We start from the raw sequence: 24,004 nt of genomic DNA on the forward strand, positions 1-24,004 counted from the left end.
TTGTGTGCCATTTCTTTGTTGACAGAAGAGGGCATGCCCTGTTCTGAGTCTGTCTTTGTCAAGATGCTCTTTCTGATGAGCTGGAGGCAGCAGCCAGCAGTGGCAGTCCACCAGGGCCAGGCCCCTTCTCCATTCTAATGTGGACAGCAGGCTGAAAACCAATATACACCCCATTTTCTGTTTCTAGGTGGGAAGAGCAAAGACCTTAAGGACAACTGTATTTGTACACATTGAGAGTAAACAGCATATCGGGAAACAACAAAAATCAAATCAAATAGGTGGCATTTAAGATAATTTTTTCCCTGGCCTAGTTCTCCATTGTCTCCTTCGGAATTGTGTTCTGCTGCAGGCCAAGGGCTGGACCCACTGACGGAGGGCCCCTGCTCCCACTGGAGGCATAGCTGGAGGGTGGGCAGGGCTATCAGGGAGACTCTGTCTACCCTCCAGACCCAGGACCCAAAAGTTACCAGCCTGACCTCTGAGGAGTGCATTGCCTGTTTCACTGCAAATGAGAGGGACAGAAGATGAGTAAGCCCAGCCTCAGCGTGGCTTTGTCCAACTAGCTGATGTAGACACCAGGTACAGGTAGACAGGGAGCCTGCCACACATATTAACAAGACATTAAGGAAGCATTTACTCACAAAGCGAAGTATGTAAATATTTTTCTTAGGAAGAATAAAAATACTGATAATACATAGAACAATGTGCACACTCAGTCTTGGCACTTTTTCTTCAATTTAACCAATTTCTAAACTGGTCGTGACCTCTGCTTATGTCTCTTTTCTCTGTAGAACAGTCTTCTGAAAGCTACAGTGGATAACAATCATGTGTAAAGATGCATTTTCTGTATCTTTGGAGGAAAAGCTATTCAGCAGCTTTTCCTAGAATCTCCCCTACCCGCCCCCCCCCCCCCCAAATACCTGCTTTGTCACTTGATTGACAAGAATTTATAAAAATCAGGTCAAAAGACCATTCTGTGGGATGATGGAGAAAAGGCTAGCTGAGAAAGATTTAAGTCCCTAAGGAGTTCTTGATTTTCAAAGAAAAATGAAGGGCTGGCTGGGTTTTAACCATTGGTGGTTAAAATGATGACTATTCCAATCAAAATATATCACTTCCCAAGATACCATATTCATGTCACATAACGGGGTTTTCCCTATCTGGGTGTGTGTTCGGAGGATATAGGTATATTTTAATTCTAACAACAAATTGGGGAGAAAAAGCTATTAAAACAAAAAGCCGCCTAAATCATTTGGGTGTCCTCATTAGCAAATTGTGTAATTTAAACAGACTATTTCTTTAGATCCTAGAAAACCACAGTATAAAATAGGGCATTGGACCTCAATTTCCTTATTTCTTAGAAAAATGGGGCAGCAGGTGGGTGAGTTTGATCTGAATGATTTCCATGCCCTTTCCAGCTATAGCATTTTATGATTATAATCCAGCCTTCAATTTTTCTTTCCTTCCTCTCCTGCTGGCTTTCCATCTCAATGAAAAGCCAAGCAGGAAAAAGGAATCCAAAGTTGCTGCCCGTTGTGGTGAGAGGTCTGGATGGGAAAGAGGTGAGGAGGTTAGAAAGTTGGGACGTGGGCCTCCTCGGACCATGTCAATGATCCACACCTGCCTCATTTCCTGGCTTTTACATTAAGCAAAAGCAGTTCCTGAAGAGAAATTATTGTCCTGTGTCACTGGAAGGGAAAATTCATTCTCCTCTGGTAAAATTACTTAGGAAATGGAAAGCAGTGTTCCAATCAAATTCAGAAATACTGATGGCAGGGTGGGGGTGGGAGGTTGTCTAAAATGTTCGAGGCAGCCTGCTGGATGCTGGAGAGTATCTTAAATGGATCCTCTTAGATGAAGAAGCGGTCTTCCACATGACCGCGAACAAACTCCAGCCACATAGACATTCAAACACATTCCATTAGAGTACTGAGCTCCACGAGAGCAGGGACTGTCCTTTCCATCCTGTATCTCCATGACCCAGTACAGGGTTGGCACAAGTTCAAAGCTCAGGAACGTGTGTCAAATGGAACAGAAAGGGCGAACAGCACAGCCTTCAGTCATCAGCTCCACCAGTCAAGCACAGTGGCAGCTTCTCATCTTAGCTTGTCAGTTTGTAACCAGACAACAATTAATTAAGCAGCTTTAATCTCTTAAGGACATTGTTCTTTTAGGGAAAATGAGCAAAAACAAAAAAGAAAAAACCCCAAGAAAACCAGAAGGCATTCATCATCAATTCTTCCTCCAGGCAAAATCTAAATAAATTTGAAAAATTAAAAAAATAATAGAAGCCACTTACAAAGTTTTCCTGGGAAGCTTCAGCCAAAATAAACTAATCTTTTAAAAAGAGGCAATTATATGAAAGGGTCCAAGGGCTGGGTGCTTAATCCCCTGATTTGACACCAACCCAACAAGCCCAGATGACTTCTTCCAGCAGATACAATCAACAGGTCACAAATATGTTCCCAAAGGTCTTCCCCACTCTCAGGGCACCGCATTTCTTGGATTTCTCATCAGAATGACCTTCATCCTCCAACCTCTCCTAACTCCCCCTTTAATGAGAAAGCACAGAATGCATATACACAGGGAGCAGAGCTGATAGGACATGGGGAATTTGTATGGTGAATCAGATTCCAATGATTCGTGAGAAATGTTTGTGAAATAATGTCTCTCTTGTTCTCACTCACAAACTCTCCCCATCACTCTGTTTTCCTCTTTCTCTTTCTTCAAATAATTCATGTCAACCACTCCATTTGTGAGAAACTTCACAAACAAGCAAGCAACAGGACACAGACATTTTTCAGGAGGAGAAAGTGTTCAGGTTTTAGTTAAGTAAGGGAAGCATCTTAAAGTACAGATAATACCTTAGTGGTTTTTTTCCCTCCTCCAAAGCCGAGCAGATTAGAGGTTAGGCCCTGTCACTCCTTGACCTAAACTGCTTTGTCTTCACAGCAAGGACTACTCTTGCTCAGCTGAGTCAGTGCCACTCTAGACACAACAGTAGGTGCAAGGGGGCAAGTCAGGAAGCTGGATCCAGCGTTTGGAATATCCTCTTAACAGGAGGGAGCTTTTCACTCTGCACCTGCAACTAAAATTTGTTGCTACTGCAACACAATTTCTTAAAATGAAAGTATGACTTTGGGGAAATATTTAAAATATATTTTTTTCTATTAAAAATATCTTTTTTCCAAAACCAAAAATCAGTTCCAACTGAAACCATGTTTTTCAAATGATTGGAGACATAGAAAAAAGGTGGCAAGTGGAAAAAGAAGTGTCTTTGCTAGTCCCGAGCAGACTAGCCTCCCGGGGCTTGTTCACTAAGACCAACGAGGAGCTCTAGCAAAAGGCAGTAACTGAGGCTTTCTCTAAGGGCATTGAGTAAGTCACCCTCCCCTTCCACGCAGACCAGTGCCGGCTCTGCCGTCTTGGGTACCAACCTTCCAGCAGTCTGTGGAGGCCTGTGTTGCTGGCAGGGCCTGGAACTGAAGTGGTGTGAATATTGAGGAATGAGATTGATGCGTGTTTTTAAAACATACATCTGCGTGTGTGCACGCACACAGACACACAGACACGCAGAACACATACATTCAAGTGAGTGACACTCCCACCAAAGTAGTCACTGAGGAGGTTCACGTATCTCAATGATGACCAAGATGCTTATGACATCTCTGGAAGTTCTCTCTGGGAACTGTTCATGAGCAGCAGGAGGAAATGGCTCCAACTGCTTTACAGCTACACCTCATTTGTAATTCCGAACCCTCTTGGCCCACTTTTACTCCTAGAGGCTTCAAATAGCTTCTGACTAGTTTTAGACTTATAATTCTCCCTCCTATAACCACAAAAGATTAAAGATTTGCCCAGAGAAGAGGGGGAAAATCTGAGAGGAACCAAAAGAAGGTGATACAGTAGATCCCTAGTGATCAGTGAGTCACCATTCTGGATCTTGGCTTTTGCCTTAGTAAGAAGAGGAGGTTGGAAAAAATGGTCCTTAAGGTCCCTTCCAATTCTAACATTTTAGGAGTCTATATTTCTACCATCTCTAGACATTGAGGAAAGTTCCAGAAATGTTCTTGCCAATGGCAACATCATTGGAAAATCTATACAGTATCCTGCTGGGGCCCCTCAAGAGGGACATCTTACACTGGGATACATAAGCTCTAAAACCTTTGTTAAAATGCCCGTCACATGACTTTATAGTAACAGCTCATACATGCACAGGGAATGCCAGCCCATGTGAGACTCCCTAAAATCATCTCTTAACCCCTATTCTCAATGAGCCCAGATGGGCAGAAGCACCAAGCACCACCAGGGATGCAAAAGACACATGGTGTCAGCTGCTAAGAAAAATAAATCCCAAAGGTCCATGGGACTGAATTTACCAGCTGCATCCAGCTAGATACCTTGTTTCCATAGTATGGAGTTTCAGCATTGCTCTTTCCTGACTTCTGGGCAAATTTTTGGGATTTTAGATCAACATTGCAGATAACCCTTGGACATGTAGAGAGCAGTAATGTTCAACTGTAGTCTGTCTCATAGAGTGGATGGTCTGCCCTCCCCAGCCCCAAAAGACAGAAGGCTGTAAACTGGGGGGGTGAGGAGCAGAGCAGATACTGCACAGTATTTGTTGATAGTTCCCACTGATCTCAAATATCTGCCTATGGATTTTGCACAATCAGTATTCAAATGCTCAGCCAGCTTTCCCGAGGCTCCCCTAGGCATGCCCATGGGTTGCAGTCCATTACAGCAACCGGTTAGTGTGGATAATCTATGGGATTTGTTGTCAGGAGACCCAACGGTCAGTCTGGGCGATGCCACTCAGTGCCAGAACCTGAACGTTCGCCCTGCAGTTCCATCATCTACAAAGGGGCTTACACATTAGCGCTCCTGGGAAGACCAAACTGAACCACAATGGTGAAAGTGGTCAACCAGACAGCGTTAATCCAACGTTACTTTTGAAAGAGGGAAAGTAAGTTAACTTTTGTAGAAGAGAATTCCATTGCTTTCATCAGGTATATTTACTTGTGGCACGGGTAAGGAGAAAGGGGACATAATCTCTTTTGGATCTGCCAAAGAACTGCCCCGTTCCACTTCTATGAGGAAGATGGAACTACTTTTTATCTGCAAGGCTGATTTAAAATAACACCCTGTTGAAAGAAGTCAGAAGGTCTGTCAGTTTAAGAAGGCATCCTCTCTCTCTCATCTACCATTTCTAAGTCCAGCCATCGTGCTCCTGAATCTCATTCCAAGTGGGTGCCGCCAGATTTGGCCCAGAAGCCCTCAGGGGTGGGTCACTCAGGGGGTGAGGAGTGCTTCCTGGCCTCGGTCACAGCGAGGCAGACACAGTTCCCTTGGATATAGCCTACAAAGGCCCCGGAACCTCTCAGAACCGTAGCAGACAGTGTTTTGCCATTAGAAGAAACCCAAAGTGAGAACACTCAGCTCTTCAGAGATAAACGATCAGGCCCACAGACCTCTTAAAAATAGGTAATACTGTTCAGTAGGTGCTACTTGGCCCCGGCCACATTGCTGGACCGTAAGAGATACTGATCCACGCTTCCTTTCCGCCGACTCACAGTCCGCCTCTCGTTGTCAAACATGCGCTGCAGCTGCAGAGCCAGCTGCCGGTCCTCTTCCTCCTGCTGCCGCTTCTGCTCCGTCTCCTGCAGCACCGGGTCAGGTGGGGCCAGACCCACCTCGCCACTGCTCTGTCGCAGTTTCTTAAGGGAGCCATTCTGTTCCAAGTGCTTGGTCTTACAGTGTCTTTTCCGGCCCCGGCGCAGGGAAGGAAGTGGCTCCTCACCCAGGCCGTCTGCCAGTACGCCGTTCGGTGGATCAAAATGATTGGTGGCCTTCAGCTGCCTCTTTGTTTTGAGGACCCCACCCAGAACACTATTTTTGGGCAGCGCTGAATTAACTGCCGAGATGTTCGTGGTCATGCTTGAACAGGTTTTGTCTGACTTGGCATCTGGGGTTGGCCCCGGCCCTTGGTATTGCTCTCTCTCCAAAGAAGTCCCGCTGGCTCCCACTGTGAGTCCTGAAGAACAGCAGGTTTCCAATGGGACCTCGGGGCTCCTTTTACTATCACTGCCCTGCTCCGCTTTCGTTTGGCTAACAGAGGGGAAATAGTCAAGGTCAATGGGGGTGGGTCCCGCACACTCAGAGAGTGCTTGACCACTGGCCAGTCTTGCATGTAGGGCCAGAGGTGGCTTCTCCTTGCTAGAATGGATAACTTCAGAGACTACTAAGTCTTCCCCTGCTTCTGGAGCCAGAGAGGTGAGGGTGGCTTTCGAAAGGGTCTTTTTGATCTGCCGCTCCTGAAAGATCTGTTCCCACTTTTTGAGGATCCTTGGACTAGCCTCATAAGAAGTCTGCTTCTGCAGGCTTCTGTTTAGGTTGCGGGGTGTTGATTTGATGATGAGGGGACTTAGCACTCGGCCATCAGGGAGTCTCTTGGGAGGAGTACATGGTGAGCAGACAATGGGCTTGAAATGGTTTAGTTCTTCAGAGATGCTGTCATTGCTCTCAGGACTGATGGAGCGTTCTGGCTTATGCAGGGAAGCCAAGGATGAGAGGGAGCTGAAGGGTAGACGCTTTTCCACGGTTAAGTCAGGGGCTGAGAGGCAGCGGTTGTTCTGCGTGGACAAGAGGACACCAATGATGGGGTTGGAGGCTGGGGTCATAGCTGTGACCTGAAAGAGGTTAGAAAGATTACATATACATACATATATACATATTTTTTTCTTTATAATTCCTTCATGATGGTAGAAGGATAGCAGGGGAAGACTAAAAAAAGGGATAAAGGGTGATGTGAGCCTAAGAAATGGGGAAAATCCCTGACCTAGAATGCACACCATTTGCAGAAATTCCTACACATTTGGAACAACTAATAAAATTGAAAACCTAGAGGGAATAAGACTGATGAATCACTGAGCTCAACCTCTGAAACTACTAATACACTCTATGTTAATTAATTGAATTTAAATTAAAAATAAATAACTAAACCAAAGAAAAGAAAACCTATAGGAGGAAAAAAACTCATCTAGAACTTTCAAAAAAGTTCTTCTCCTGGCCCTCATTCTACTCTTCTGGCTACTAATTCAAACTCTCTTCCTTCACATTTATTTGCAAAATTCTCCAACATAATTCCTATGCATAGGACCCATTCTACCTCTGCTCATCTGGAATAATTTCTTTCATGGCCATGTGCAAGAAGCTACAGGAAGGAAGTAGAGAGCTCCAGAAACGTGTACCTTGGTTTTGCTGGTTGGGGGTGCTCTGAGTCTGCTCTTCGCTCTGTCTTGAGCAGTGTCATTGCAGCTCTGACTCCTTTCCAACTTGGAATTTAGGTTCCTAAATAAATACAAAACATATAGTAATAAATACAATCAACACAAGACAATTAGTGAAAACTAGCCCATGTGCTCACTAAGGAAGTGCTTTCAAAGCCACCTGCCAAGAAAGACAATTCCCTTGGGCAGTTACAATAGGAAATGAATTAATTTATTAACAAAACACATTCTAAGAACAAATCCTGTCAAAAGAGAAAGAGCCCTCCAGAGAAGACATTTGATGTAAGCCTTTGTTTCCAAACTAGATCTGCTTAAAAGATAAAAGACCAATGGCTGTTTCGCTCATGCTTAGAGATAGGGAGAATTCACCTGCTTTAAGAGGGTGGATACAGTATTAGAATCACCTTTACAAACAACAATTCTTTTCCTTTTAATAGGCCCAAAAGTCTCCTCAAGCAATCTAAGTCAGTCATGAAACAAAATTTAAGTACTTAAAAAATACATAGCAGTGCACTAAATTTTTATGTAGGGAGTCAAAATTAAATGCAGTCTCTTCCTTAATTCATTACATTTGAGATTCCAAAGGCCTAAATCCTGGTGACTTCAGAGATTTCAAGAACACATGGCTTTTTTGTCTTATGCATGCAACATTATAACTTTACAACCCAATCCAATACCCACAGTACCTGTATTATAACACTAATCTTACTGTGTAAGAATTATATGCAGATGGCTGTTACCTACCCCAGTGACAAAGGGGAACTGTAAGTAGGAATTTTTTTGAGTTTGTGATTATCTTATTACTCACTTTTGCTTCCTACTATCCAATTTGTGCCTAACACACATCTAGCGAGAATAATGCTTTTACACATGTGTACAGCTGTTATTTTACCTGTGCTACAACTCTATTCAACAAGCATTTATCATACACTTACTGCATGCTAGTCACTGAGTAGCACCATCTAAGCACTGGGAATACTGAGAAAAATGAGGCATAGTTTAGGGTGTTCAAGGAATCAGAGTCCAGTGGGGCAGACAAATTATTCAATATAATACAGTGAAATGGTACAACTACAAAAAAAGGTATGCCTAGGAGATAGCATGGCATAAAAAAGGGAGTTATTAATTACCTGGGATGGAGGCAGAGCAGGGTTGGAAAAGCCTCCCTGAGGCACACTATTTTGAAGGACAAATAAGAATTTGCCAAAAAAGTCAAGGTGGATGCAGATGATCCCAAGCCAAAATTATTTACATGCATGACTCTATTTAGCTTTAGAATCAAATACAACATCATACCTACTCTTTTGTAGCAAAAGATTTACTTTTCTAAAGTTTCACTATGCCAGTGTCAGGATTAGCTCAGAAAACTTACAAAGGAGGAAATAAGATGCATCCCAGGGTGCCTCTCCTCTCCCTCCATCTAAAGGCCTGTCCTACCTACTCACACTGGCTTCTATGCCAGCATTTCTGTGCTATTCCTCCCATTCAATACTCTCTACTCCTATGTCTCAAGGCCACATCACCTTGCTATATGGCTCTGGTCTGCTGAACTAATCTATGCTATAATATTAATAGGAGAGGGCAGCCCTGGTGGCTCAGTGGTTTAGTGCTGCCTTCAGTCCAGGGCCTGATCCTGGAGACCCCGGATCAAGTCCCACGTCAGGCTCCCCGCGTGGAGCCTGCTTCTCCCTCTGCCTGTGTCTCTGCCCCCCCCCCATAAATAAATAAATAAATCTTTTTAAAAAATATCAATAGGAGAAAGTGATGGCCTACCTGCATCACATGCCTGAACTTTACCAAGAAAATTCAACACTGAACAAGCAAATAATGTGAGAGCTGTACTACCTAGTGGGAAACGTATTTTGGAACAGGCAGGAAACTTCGACATCACCCTATAATGGCAGCTGCTTACAAATCTGCTTGTTTTGTACTTTACCTAGAATACTACTGAAATCCATTTGCATTCTCAGAACCCACACAGTCCGTGATGTAAGCCACCCAGAAATAAATTGGATGACAGATTAAAATGTTAAAGAACACATTGGGGAATATTGCCAGCTTAACAATGTTAAGTCTTCTAATCCATGAACACAGAAGATCTTTCCCTTCATTTAAGTCTTCAACTATTTCAACAATGTTTTGTAGTTTTCAGTGTATAAGTCTTGCGCCTCCTTGGTTAAATTTATTCATAACTATCCTATTCTTTTTGATGCTATTGTAAATAGAATTGCTGTCCTAATTACATTTTCAGATTGCTCATTGCTAATAGTATAGAAATGCAACTGATATTTAGGTGGTGATCTTGTATCCTGCAACTTTGCTAAGTTTATGAGCTTTAGTAGTTTTTTCAAAATTCTAACATTACTAGGATTTCCCATGAATAATATCATGTCATCTGTGAATTGAGATAGTTTTACTTCTTCCTTTGCAATCTGGATGCTTTTTATCTCCCAACTTTATGAGATATAATTGACATATAATATTATATAAAGTCTACAATATATTGATCTGATCACTTAAAATATTGTGAAATGATTACTATGGTAGGGTTAACACCTTCATCACCTCACATAATTACCATTTACTTTTTGTGGTGAGCTCATTTAACTTCCAAGTATACTTGAAAGCAATTTTCAAGTATATAATATAGTATTGTTAACTATAATCACCGTGCTGTATATAAGATGCCCAGAACATACCACTGAAAAGTGTTTTTTTTTAAGATTTTATTTATTCATGAGAGACAGAAAGAGAGAGAGAGAGAGAGAGAGAGGCAGAGACATAGGCAGAGGGAGTAGGCTCCCCGCAAGGAGCCTGATGTGAGACTCGATCCCTGGCCCTAGGATCATGCCCTGAGTCAAAGGCAGGCGCTCAACTGCTGAGCCACCAAGGCATCCCATACAATTGAACGTCTGCACCCTTTGACCAACATCTCCTCATTTCCTCCATCCCCCTGGCAACCACGTTTCTACCCTGTATTTATGAGTTTGGATTTTTTAAGATTCCACACACATAAATGATATCATACAGTATGCATCTTTCTCTCTTATTTCACTTAGCATAATGTCCTAGAGGTCCATCCATGTTGCTGTACTGGCAAAGATTTCCTTCTTCCTCCTAGCTGAATAATATTCCACTGTGTGTGTCTGTATATAGACACCACATTTTCTTTATCTACTCACCCATGGATGGACATTTCAAGTGTTTCCATGGCTTAGCTATTGTGAATAATCTTGCAATTAATATGGTAGTGCATATAGCTCTTGGAGATCCTAATTTCGTTCCTTTGGATATATGCCCAGAAGTGGGATTGCCGAATCATATGGTAGCTCTATTTTCATTTTTTGAGGAACTTCCATACTGTTTTCCATAGTGGCTGTACCAGTTTACCTTCCTACCAGCAGTACATAAGGGTTCCCTTTTCTCCCCATCCTTGTCAACACTTATTTATTATTCGGTTGGGGAAAGCCATTCTAATATCTCTGTGGTTTTGATTTGCATTTTCCTGATGATTACTGATATTGAGCATCTTTTCATGTACCTATTGCCATTTTTTTTTAAAGATTTGAGAGAGAGAGAGGGAGAGAACAGAGAACGAGAGAGAGAGAGAGAGAGAGAGCGAGAGCGCGCACAAGCTGGCAGAGTAGCAGAAGGAGGGAAGAAGGCGGCTCCCCACAGGGCTTGATCCCAGGACCCCAGGATCATGACCTGAGCCAAAGGCAGATGCTCAACCAGCTGAGCTACCCAGGTGTCCTTCTGTTGGCCATTTATATATCTTCTTTGGAAAAATGTCTGTCAGTTCCTCTGCTGATTTTTTCAATTGGGTTGTTTGAGTTTGTTATTGTTGTCTGGTTTTTTGTTTTTGTTTTGCTACTGAATTATATGAGTTCCTTAAATATTTTGGATACTAACCCCTTATCTGACAGATGATTGACAAATATCTTCTCCCATCTCTCAGACCATCTTTTCATTCTGTTGATTATTTCTTTTGCATGATAAAGACTTTTAGTTTGAAGTAGCTACACTTCTTTTTTTCTCTTTCATTTTTTCTTTCTTTCTTTCTTCTTTCTTTCTTTCTTTCTTTCTTTCTTTCTTTCTTTCTTTCTTTCTTTCTTTCTTTCTTTCTTTCTTTCTTTCTTCTTTCTTTTTGCTCTTGTTGCTCGTGCTTTTAGTGTCATATCCAAAAAATCATTGCCAAGACCAATGTCAAGGAGCTCTTCCCCTCTGTTTTCTTCTAGGAGTTTTACACTTTCAGGTCTCATGTTTAAGTCTTTAATCTATTACAAGTTAGTTTATGTGAGTGGTATAAAATAGGCATCCAATTTCATTCTTCTCAATGTGATTAGCAGGTTTCCCAATATCATTTGTTGAGGAGACTATCCTTTCTCCACTGAGTATTTTTGGCTCTCTTGTCTGCTATTAGCTGACCATACATGCACAGGTTTATTTCAGGGCTCTCAATTCTATTTCATTGGTCTCTGCCTATTTTTATGCCAGTATCATACTGTTTTGATTAATATAGCTTTGTAATATAGTCTGAAGTCAGAGAGTATGATGCCTTCAGCTGTTCTTTCTAAAGATTGTTTTGACTATTTGGGGTCTTCCATGGTTCCATACAAATTTTAAGATTTTTTTTTCTATTTCTGTGAAAAAGGTCATTGGAATATTGATAGGGATTGCATGGATATAGATGGTTTGGGGTAGGACGGATTTTTTTATTATTAATTCCTCTGATCCATAAATATGGGACAGCTCTCTATCTATGTCTCTAATTTCTTTCATCAACATCTTACAGTTTTCAATGTACAGATCTTTCACCTTCCTGGTTAAATTTATTCCCAAGTATTTTATTTTTTTGATTCTATGGTGAATAGGGCTATTTTATTTAATATTTGTTTGAGAGAAAGCAGGGGGAGGAGCCAGAGAAAAATTCTCAGGGAGATTCCCGGCTGAGCACGAAGCCTGACACAGAGCTTCATCTCAGAACCCTAAGATCATGACCTGAGCCAAAATCAAGTGTCAGACGTTTACCTGACTGAGCCACCCAGGTGTTCTCAGGCTGTTTTATTTCTTTTTTCAGATATTCTATTGTTAGTTTGTAGAAACATAAGTGATTTCTGTATGCTAACTTTGGATCCAGCAACAGTAATGAATTCATTGATTAGCTCTAACAGTTTTTTGTGGTCTTTAGGATTTTCTATATATAAGATCATATCATCTGCAAACAAAGACAATTTTACTTCTTCTTTTCTAATTTCGTGAGAATCTTTGAGTTTGTTTGGTGATCTATGTGCTTCCCAAATATAGATACTCAAACCTCTCCCCAGATTTGAGCAGCTCTTACTTTTTAAAATAACCTTTCTACTGCCTTCTCCCTCTCCTCCTCTTCTTTCAGAATTCTAATAGTTCGCAAATGGTTTCTTTTGATAGTATCCCATGATACTGGCTTTCTTCACTGTTTCTCATCTCCTTTCTTCTGCTTGATCCATTCTGCTGCTGTTGTTCTCCACTGGGTTTTTCTTTTCATTCACTGTATTCTTCAGCTGGAGAATTTTTGTTTGGTTCTTCCTTAAGATTTCTCTTTGTTAAACTTCTTCTTAAACTTCTTCTTCTTCTTCTTTTTTTTTTTTTTTTTCTGTACTGTTGTCCTAATTTAGCTGAATTGTCTTTTTGTATTTCCTTGTAGCTCACTGAGCTTCCTGAAAACAGCTGTTTTGAACTCGTTACTGGATATATCAGAGATCTTCATGTCTTTAGGATCCATTACTGAAAAATTATTGCAATCTTTTGATGGTGTCATTATTTCCTTTATTTTTCATGTTCTTTGAAGTCTTTTTTTCCTTTTTAGATTTTATTTATTTGACACAGAGAACAAAAACAGGGGGAGCAGCAAGTAGAGGGAGAGGGAAAAGCAAGCTCCTCGCTGAGAAGGGAGCCCTACATGAAGCTCCATCCCAGGACCCCAGTATCACAATCTGAGCTGAAGGCAGACACCTAACCAATTCAGCCACTCAGGCACCCCTTGTTCCTTGAAGTTTTGCATTGCTGTCTTCACATTTGAAGGAGCAGTCACATCCTCCAGGCTCAAATATCTTCCATCAGCCTTGGTAGGGATTCTGAAGCTTTCTCAGACCTTCTATGGATACACCTGCTCCTTGCTTCTTGCTCCCTCTTGTGGCAGAATTCTTAAGCTTGTATGAATTCTCTTGATCCTGCAACATAACAGGTCAAGTGCTGACAGCCACCATTTTGCTTTTTCCAAGGATGGCACGGAAGCTCAAATTTGCAGTCTCTCCCTTGCCCAGAGTCTGGGTAGCTTTCTACACACACTCATTAGCCATCTATCAATACTCATCCTCATTGCCACTGGGAATACGTACAGGAAGCAGGCCACAGGGTGGAAGTGTGAATGAAGTATATGAAGTGCTGGGAGTGCCTGTGAGTCAGGTGGGAGGATCCACAGATGAAGATCTGCTTATTTATTTGAGACATTTCTTCATTTTAAATATAGGGTTTTAAAGCTATACTTTTCCCTCTAAGCACAACTTTTACTGCACTCCAACAATTTTACTATGTTGGGTTTTATTTTCATTCCTCTCAAGGTATTTTCTAATTTCTCTTGTGATATCTTTTTTGATCCATTAGGGTTTCTTTAATGTATTGTTTAATATCCACATATTTGTGAATTTTCCAATTTTCCTTCTGTCACTGACTTATAGTTTCATTCTGTTTTGGTCAAAAAAAGATATTCTGTATTATTCCAATCTTTTAAAATTTATTGAGACTTGTTTTGTGGTGTAACATATGGTCTATTCTGGAAAATATTCCATATTTTCCATTCCATACAGTAAAATGTGTGTTCTGCTGTTGTGAGGTAGAGTGCTTTATATATGGTAAGTCTAGTTGGTATACAGTATTGTGCAAGTCTTCTATATCCTTGTATACCTTTCATCTATATATTATATCCCTTATTGAAAGTGGGTATTAAAGTCTCCAACTATTATCATTAAAATGTCTACTATTCCCTTCAATTCTGTCAGTTTTTGCTTCATATATTTTGTGTATCTATTATTAGGTGTACATGTGTTTACAATGGTTATATCTTTTTTTTTTTTTTAAGTAATCTCCACACCCAACATGGAACTCAAACTCATGACCTAGAGATCAAGAATCACATGCTCTACTGACTGAGTCAGCCAGGTGCCCCATATAATGATTATATCTTCTTAGTAGATTGCTTTTTAAAATAATTTTATAATGCTTATCTTGTTTTTTGTAATTTTTGTCCTAAAGTCTACATTTTCTGATATTAGTTTACCTACTCCAGCCAGTTCTCTTTTGGTCACTGTTTGCATAGAATATTTTTTTCTATACTTTCATTTTCAACCTACATTTGTCTTTGGATCTAAAGGGAGTCTCAGCATATATAGTTGGATTTTTTTTTCTTTTCTATTTTTCTTTCTTTCTTTTTTTTTTTTTAGAGAGAGAGCTCGAGAGGGAGGGGCAGAGGGACAGAGAAAATCCTAAGAAGGCTCCCAACATTCATTGTGGAGCCTGACATAGGGCTCGATCTCACAACTCTGAGATTGTGACCTGAGCTGAAACCAAGAGTTGGATGCTTAACTGAGCCACCCAGGTGCCCCTATATGAATATTTTTTAAAAATCCATTCTACTAGGATGCATGAGTGGTTCAGTTGGTTAAGCGTCTGCCTTCAGCTCAGGTCATACTGGGATCAAGCCCTGCATTGGCCACCCTGCTCAGTGGGGAATCTGCTTCTCCTTCTCACTCTGCCTCTCCCCCAGCCTATGTGCTTGCTCTCACTCGCTCTCTCTCCCAAATAAATAAAATTTTAAAAATAAATAACCCATTTTACCCATCTCTGTCTTTTATATTGGAGAGTTTAAGTCACTTACATTTAATGTAATTACGATAAAGAAGGACTTAACTTCTGCCATTTTGCTATTTGTTTCTTATATGTCCTATACCTTTTTTGTTCCTCAATTCTCCACTAATGTCTTCTTTTGTGTTAGACATTTTTTGTTCCTCAATTCCCCATTAATGCCTTCTTTTGTGTTAGATATTTCCCAGTATATCATTTTGATTCTCTTCTTATTCCTTTACTAAATATGTTTTAGTTATTTCCTAGTGGTTGCTATGGGGATTATAATTAACACCTTAATTTAAAATAATCTATTTCAAAATTAATAACAATTTAATTTCAATAGCATACAAAAGCTTTGTTTTATATAACTATATTCTCTCCTTCTTACACTTATTGTTATATGGACAGCCACAAAAACCATGATGGTAAAAACATCTCATAGCCATAAACATATTATGATTGTAGTATTAGTCAAGATAAGAGGCTTCAAAATACTGGCTGAGGATAGTCAAGACCAGTGAACTGGATAATATTCTTAGAGCTTGAAGAACTCAAACAACATTTTGACTGAAAAATAAGAGAAGTAACTACTCTCACTACATTCATTTCTGTATCCCTGAACCCTAACACATAGTGAATATATTTTATAAGTTTCTTATAAACAAACAAAAATATGTACAGAAACACCTCTCTCCCCCTTAAGAAAAGAAAAGAAAAGAGGAAACTTCAACATTTATTAGGAATGTAATATCTGTCAGGCACTGAGCCGTTTTAAATATATTGTATCTCCTTTAATACATACAGAAACCCTATGAGATAGGCATTTTACAGACAAAGAACTGAGGTAGGTGATCCTCCAAGGTCACACAGCTGAAGCCAAGGTTTAAACATGTATCTCTATGATTCTAAGGCCTATGCTCTTTCTACCACAGCATATTGATCTTATAGATCTTACAGACCCAGCACATCTAGGGAAGCTCTTTTCTAAACACATAATGAAGTCATAAACAAGAGAAAGCAGCATTGTCTCAAAGGCAACTGGCTTAACATTTCCATTGCCAAGAGACCAGATGGTTTTTGGGATGCAGAGTTAGGCTAAAAATACCCAAAACCACAATGAATCTGACTTACAAACAAAGAAAAGGAGGGGCTGCCAGTATAAACATGCAGCTGGAAAACTAGAAGATTTAATGCTTATAAAACACTGCTTAAAGGGTTTTCAAATGGTAATACATGATACAAAACATTAGATAGCTCATGCTCTCAACTGTTCAATCATCACTCTCACATATCCAAACCACATTAGTTTTTTAATTAAACTCTCAGGTCTGGTAGAGCTGAGTTCCACTCAGAAGCTAAAAGCTGGAGAGGAGCCTCCTTTTAGCCCCTCGCCTGTGGGTATGAGCCCTCCCAACCACCACCACATACACACATACTTGAATGAAACCAGCAACTTCTTTAGGCCCAGTTGTAGCCACCATGTACCCAGAAATGGGTGAGACTTTGTTACAATCCTTTCTTTATATATTTATGATCTGAGTTATCCACTTTGTATACCCTAGTATCCTTTTTTTAAGTGTACAGTTTAATGGTTTTTAATTCACAGTTACTTAACCATTACCACAATTTCAGAACATTTCCATCACCTCATAGAGAAACCTCATGCCCTTTAGCTACCACTCCTAAACTTCCATTTCTCCTTGGGCCCTAAGCAACTACCGATTTATTTTTTGTCTCCACCTATATGCCTATTCTGGACACATACCAGTATCTGTTTTGTGATCAACAGGAACACTGTTTACACAACTATATTCTAAAATGACTAGCATAATGCAAAAGGATTTCAGTCCCCTCAGATAGCAGGATAACTGGACAGGTTCTTACTTACCTCTGTTAGAACAAGGCAGGGAATAAATTAAGCAAACAGAAGGAAGACAGTTTTCCCTTGCAAGGCAGATCATCTCAAGACCAGGCTCCAAGTGCACAGCCTTTAGTCACAGGGTTCTGACAATGGTTTGATGAAAAAGCAAATAGGTTTGGAATAAAGAGAGACCTGAGTTCCAGTTCCATCTCTGTCACTATAATGAGGTGAGAAGCTCTTGGGTGAGTTACTTAACCTCTCTGAACTGCATGTTCTTTAGCTGTAAAATGAAAATAGTACTATACAATTTGTAGGATTCATGTGAGAACTAAATGAGGAATGTAAAGCACTCAACATGACAGGATGGGGGTGCCTGGGTGGCTCAGTGGTTGAGCATCTGCCTTTGGCTTAGGTCATGATCCCGGGGTCCTGCGATCAAGTCCCGCATGGAGCTCCCTGCAGGGAGCCTACTTCTCCCTTTGCCTATGTCTCTGCCTCTCTCTGTCTCATGAATAAATACAATCTTCAAACAAACAAATAAACAACAACAAAAAAAATAACAGAATGCACTGGATAAAAGCTAGTTCTCCTGATGCTACCTACCACTTACCATCCCACCCTCTGAAAACTATCAGGTATTTCTGTCCTGGTATGGCAGAGAAATTGACACCTATGAAAACTGCCACTCTCTTTAAGTTCCACATCATTTCTCCTTGAGCTAGCTTCCCTTTTCAACCAGATTCCACTACTTTTAACAAGATTTGTCCTCTTAACAATGAGTTCATCTGCTTGATTTGCATCAATTCCTTTATCCCTCCCCAACACACACATCCACACATGCCATCACCAAGTCTTGTGGGCTTCCTGTAATTCACTACCTCATCTTTCTCTCACAGTCTCCTCTCTCTCATGGTTACTGCTGGACTACTCCCTTCACACAATGTGCTAAGTCTAAATCTTAGATTTTTATGGAATTTTCCAATTGCCCTCACCGCTTTCTTTTCATGCCATGGCCTCATTTTCTCCACTCTTTAAGCCACTTCTAGGGGCTTCAATTTTAGAGGTCAAAAGAATCTTAAAAACCACCCAGTAAAAAACCCTGACCAGCAGTAGGTAGGCATAACAACCTGCATTTTACATAGATGAGACAGGGTGGAGGGGGGTAAAGTGAGTTTACTTGAGCTCACACTGCTACTTCCCTACCAACTCCCTAGATGAGGCTTCCCATCCCCACCTCTCTGGCTTTACCTCCTTTCATCAATTCTAGAGCTGCTTCTCCAATATCATAACACTTGTGTGTCTGTTTGGTATCTGATTCCTGAAAGTATCTGTATTTTCATTTGTTCATTTTCAGGAAGAGGGACAAGTCTGAATATTTAATTTACTCCAACACTCACTGGGAATGCATTTAATATTGCTGAATCTGTCAGTCTTTGCCTCTATCTCCTCAAACACACCTTAAAATAAACACCTTAGGTGTTTTTTGATGTGCCCCATTCGGAACCACAGACTCAGGATTAAAGTACTTGGACATTAGAAAACAAAATAATGTGGTTAATTTCTACTTAATTAAGGCTTAATTATTACTCAGTGGGAAACAGATTTTTCTTTTATAGACTCTATAGAAAGTATCACCATAAGCTATTGTTAATGTATTAGAAGAGTAAAAGCAACTTTATAACATATAAGCCTTATCACTGTGGTCACTAGACTCCCTAAATCCTATCTTAATCCTATGGAATCTAGTCTATAAAACAGCTACCAGCCAGTCAATTCCTCTACAGCTCCCAGAGCTCTCCCTCCTATGTTGCAAGTTTGACAATCAATTCTGACAAAACTCCAGTTTAACCTACCCACAGGCACAAGACCTAACATACTCAAACATTCACCAAGTATTTATTGAGCCTCCCCTACAGGCCAGGCACTGTACTGAGCACTGCAACTATAAAGGTGAACAAAATGTTGTCCCTGCTTGCCATGGATTTAAAGTCTAGTGGGAAGATGGCCAGAGGCAGTAGAGGGGTCTATAAGAAGGTGATGGGGGAGGGGATCCCTGGGTGGCTCAGCGGTTTAGCACCTGCCTTCAGCCCAGGGCATGATCCTGGGGTCCCGGGATCGAGTCCCACATCGGGCTCCCCGCTTAGAGCCTGCTTCTCCCTCTGCCTTTGTCTCTGCCTTTCTCTCTCTCTCTCTCTGTCTCTCATGAATAAATAAATAAAATCTTTAAAAAAAAAAAAGACGACGGTGATGGGGGACAAGGGGTAGAGTGGAATGAGCTAAGAACCCTCAGTTCTAACTCATATTCCTACTATGTGGCAAATCATATTCTCTCTCCAGGCTTTAGTTTTCTCATCAATAAAACAAAATAATTAGGTAATATAATACTTAAGATCCTTCTCAGCTCTAAGAGGCTACATTCTGATCGGCTCCCTGCTCAACAGGAAGTCTGCTTCTCCCTATGCCTCTCCTCAGCCCATTTCCCCTGTTCATGCTTGTTCTCTCTCTCTCAAATACATAAAAATAAAAGAATATAGCAAGACTGGCAGCAATAGTCACTGAACTTATCATGTGCCAAAAATCTTGGTAGGCGCCATTTACTTAAGATACAACTTTGTATAGAATGAGAATACTGAGATTACTTTTTTTTTCATTTTTTAAACTAGAAAGAGGATAGATGGTTTAATTATATTCCTTTTTATGATTATGCCCTATTTGCAAGAAGAATCCAAAACGACTTACTGCAAAAATACATAAAGACTGAGCCTTAGTGGAGGGTAAAGATCACATTAAGTAATAAATATGGAAAAAGCATACCAAAAGTCTTTTTTTTTTTTTTTAATTATAGGCCAGGTTGGAAAGTCATGATGACTGAATTGAAACCCTGTCCTAAATGGGCAAAAGACATGAACAGAAATCTCACAGAGGAAGACACAGACATGCCAAAAAGCACATGAGAAAATGCTCTGCATCACTTGCCATCAGGGAAATACAAATCAAAACGACATTGAGATACTACCTCACACCAGTGAGAATGGGGAAAATTAACAAGGTAGGAAACAACAAATGTTGGAGAGGATGTGGAGAAAGGGGAACCCTCATGCACTGTTGGTGGAAATGTAAACTGGTGCAGCCACTCTGGAAAACTGCGTGGAGGTTCCCAAAGAGTTAAAAATAGATCTGCCCTATGACCCAGTAATTGCACTGCTGGGGATTTACCCCAAAGATACAGATGCAGTGAAACGCCAGGACACCTGCACCCCGATGTTGATAGCAGCAATGTCCACAATAGCCAAACTGTGGAAGGAGCCTTGGTGTCCAACGAAAGATGAATGGATAAAGAAGATGTGGTCTATGTGTACAATGGAATATTACTCAGCCATAATAAACGAAAAATACCCACCATTTGCTTCGACGTGGATGGAACTGGAGGGTATTATGCTGAGTGAAATAAGTCAATTGGAGAAGGACAAACATTATATGGTCTAATTCATTTGGGGAATATAAAAAATAGTGAAAGTAGTGAAAGGGAATAAAGGGGAAAGGAGAAAAATGAGTGGAAAATATCAGAAAGGGAGACATAACATGAGAGATTCCTGAATGGGAAATGAACTAGGGGTGGTGGAAGGGGAGGTGGGCGGGGGGTGGGGGTGACTGGGTGGCGGGTGCTGAGGGGGGCACTGGATGGGATGAGCACTGGAGGTTATTCTATATGTTGGCAAACTGAACACCAATAAAAAAATTATATTAAAAAAAAAAAAGAAACCCTGTCCTAATCCTAAACCTCATGATAGCAAAAGCAAAGAGGAAAATTCAAATGGACACATGGCCTTTTGAAAAGACACTACACTACCTCAATAAAGTTTTCCAGCCTGAGCTTTTCGAAGAATTTGCAACCAGGTTTTTTGTTTAATTCTAGTGGGAAAAAAAAAAATAATAATAATAATTCTAGTGGGGAAGAAGGGAATGAGAAATGAAGGGAAATAAATTTAAACAAACAAGCCAGTTTCTCAATATTTAAAAATAAAACTTTACAATTATATATATTATGTTTCAAGTTAATTTTTTTCAATAAACATGTATTTTGTGAATAACTTAGAAATGATCTTGGATTAACTATTACTCTGTTTGCTACTTGAAAGAAGTTTCATTTTCAATAGGACTATAAAATTTTATGAACAGTGCTTTAAAGCCGTCCTCTTTGCTTTTGATTTTTTTCACATAAAAGAGTTTGAGCTGTTGGCAAGACTCATAGCCAGAATCGATTAATGGATTCCTTCCAAAATAACCATCCGATCAGACCTAACTCACTCTTACCTCCCATGCCTTTAGGCTTAAAAAAGAAAAGTTAATAAAGCAGGTAAGTAAAACAAATGCAGATTGATTTGATTTAAATACAGTTGTAAAAACTTCCAAAGTTTTTACGTATGACCTCTCTTTAGAAAAACAACTTACAGAGAAAACCTCTTCTTTTGTTGTTGCTTAACACATAGAAAGAAATGCATCTGAAACCCCAAAACTATTAAAAATGCTAACACTTTTTTAATGTGGTAAAATATATATAAACATAAAGGTTATCATTTTAACTGTTTTAAGTTTATAGTCACGCTGTTGTGCAACCATCACCATGTTAATTATTTTTTAATATATTCATAAGCCACATCTCATTGTGTTAGAGCAGGCAGTTATTTAGACTTTAATAGGACACCTGGAGGCCACCCAAGAGGAGGAGGTGTGTCACGGCTCACTACCGCTATCAGGGAAAGTTAGAGACCTGCCCTGGCAGGGCTCCAAAAACAAAAGCCACAGAAGCCAGATCAAACCAAACAGATCCAAGATAAAGAAGGCCATAGACTCTGATCAAGTAAGGGAGAAAATGTATGAAACCCTGCTCCCAAGAAATACCCTCCCCAAGTAATAAATATTCCATCCTCTAGTTAACTACTGTCAATAAAAGACAGAAACCCAATCCCCAGGGTGTGCAGCAATCCCTGAGCTTGCCTGCTTTCACAACTCAAGAGTGGACTCTCACTTTCATAAACTCTCCTACTTGCACCACTCAACTGTTGTGTCTAGTCTATCCTTGAATTCTTTCTTGCAAGGAGACCAAGAGCCTTCAGCGACATCTTTGAGATGGGCTGGGTTGAGGCCTCAGGGCCAAGGGTCTCCTCAGTCCACCAGGCAACAATTTTAGCACTAACAAGTCCATATTGTTTTTCTAAGTATCCTTTGGAACTGAAATTTAAATATTTTCTTATCTAAGGAAAAAGCATGTTGACTAAGTAAGAGAGGCAATTCATAGTATTAACCATAATCGATTTTCCAGTCTAAGGTTTCCATGACATCAGTAAACTATGTCCTAAAAAGATAAGCCTACCAACCAAATCCAATGAATTGTTTTCATAACTATACTAATAACTGAACTCAGTCCACAGCCTTGGATATTTGGAAAGAAGGAATGCTGAAATCCAGAAATGTGTAAGACAAATTGCAAATACTCCTTAATAGTAAAATGTTAAGTGAAGCTTTTCCTTTAAATTAGTCCCATTGTATGGCTTGGTGATATAGAGTAAAGCCAATAGTGAGCCAAGGGGCAGGAAAAGAGGATATATTACATAGACTCCAGAGCCACACATAATCAAAAGCAAACCATGGGGCGCCTAGGTGGCGCAGTCAGTTGGGCATCTGACTCTTGGTTTTGGCTTAGGTCTTGTGATCTCAGGGTCATGGGATGGAGCCCCAGCATCAGGCTCTGTGCTCAGCACAGAGTCTGGTTGAGATTCTCTCTCCCTCTCCCACTGTCCCTCCTGCTCGGGCTCTCTCTCTCAAACAAATAAATAAATCTTTTTTAAAAAAATTTAATTTTAATTTTAAAAGCTACATTTTTACCCGTTAGAGAAGAATTTTCTAAGTACCTTGCTAGGCATTTCTAAGTAATGACACATTTACCTGCTACCTCTTTTAAAAGAATGAATTACAAGTAGAGACTAGAATTGGTGATAACTAATTGGGGTAATTTGGCCTTGGCATTATACATTTGGATTTTTTAAAAAAATTCTCTTTTTCCTAAGTGACTTCAAATTATATTAATTAACTAATCACAGACTAATCACAGACTAATCACCTAAAAGCAACATTTATTTGTTTTAGGGAATATTTATTGTGGCTTGATTGAATGAATGATATGATCTTTGTCTCTCTTCAGCAGACCTCTCTTATAAACATTAAAATATGCCTGCTATAAATGGGGGAAAATCCATATATACAATCAGCGCTGAAAAATTCTTAGTTAAGTAATCTTGAAACTTTTAACTTTAGAGGGCATCTGCAGTTCAAGCTCATACGCACGATGTAAGAGTTTGATCTTTTCCATAAATGGAAAGTACACTGGCTTACATCTTACTTATTGAGTTCTGATGCATCAATCAAACCTAAGTGGCTACAATACAGTGACCACTAAACAAATGTCATATGAATGAATAAATACTCTAGGAAAGAGCCTTCCTGGAAGAAGGAGTTACCATTACCTAGAGAAGGGGAGGCATTTAAGGGAAAGTGGGGAGTTAGTGAAATTTACTTTTAGAAACAACAGGAAAATCAGACTGTTCCAAAACAACACATACAAAAAAGATTCAGATATAAAAACTACATCAGGGATCATAATAGTTCATACTTTATAACATTCTTAAAGTTGGTAGCTCTTTTGGGTCATATTTATTAATGATTAGCAATAAAAAGCCTTAAAATAAAAGAATAAAATAAATAGGTATATGTCCACAGGGGCAGAAAGAAAGAGATTTACTTCATAGTGCTACTAGGAAGGAGAGGAACCGTAGATATAAGGGAGAGCAATGCCAGCTTTAACCAGACAACAAAATCGCATAAGATTATGTCTTTTTGTTTTATATTAAAACAGAAAACATGGCACATAACTGTTCATAAAATGTCTGCTAAATGAATGATTCCTTCCTAC

At 40.0% G+C, this 24,004-nt stretch overlaps 1 protein-coding gene across 1 annotated transcript in view; it reads right to left on the reverse strand.

Moving 5' to 3' along the window:
- Positions 1-24,004, reverse strand: part of RNF169 (ring finger protein 169) — an 81,361-nt gene continuing 57,357 nt past the window's right edge. The window contains exons 5-6 of the mRNA XM_038568626.1: positions 7,251-7,350; positions 1-6,689 (exon numbers count right to left, since the gene is read on the reverse strand). Of these exons, the coding sequence (XP_038424554.1) occupies positions 5,505-6,689; positions 7,251-7,350 (1,285 nt within the window). The 3' untranslated portion in view covers positions 1-5,504. The remainder of the gene's footprint in view (positions 6,690-7,250; positions 7,351-24,004) is intronic.

This window comes from Canis lupus, chromosome 21, assembly GCF_011100685.1.
Source record: "Canis lupus familiaris isolate Mischka breed German Shepherd chromosome 21, alternate assembly UU_Cfam_GSD_1.0, whole genome shotgun sequence".
NCBI lineage: Eukaryota > Metazoa > Chordata > Mammalia > Carnivora > Canidae > Canis > Canis lupus.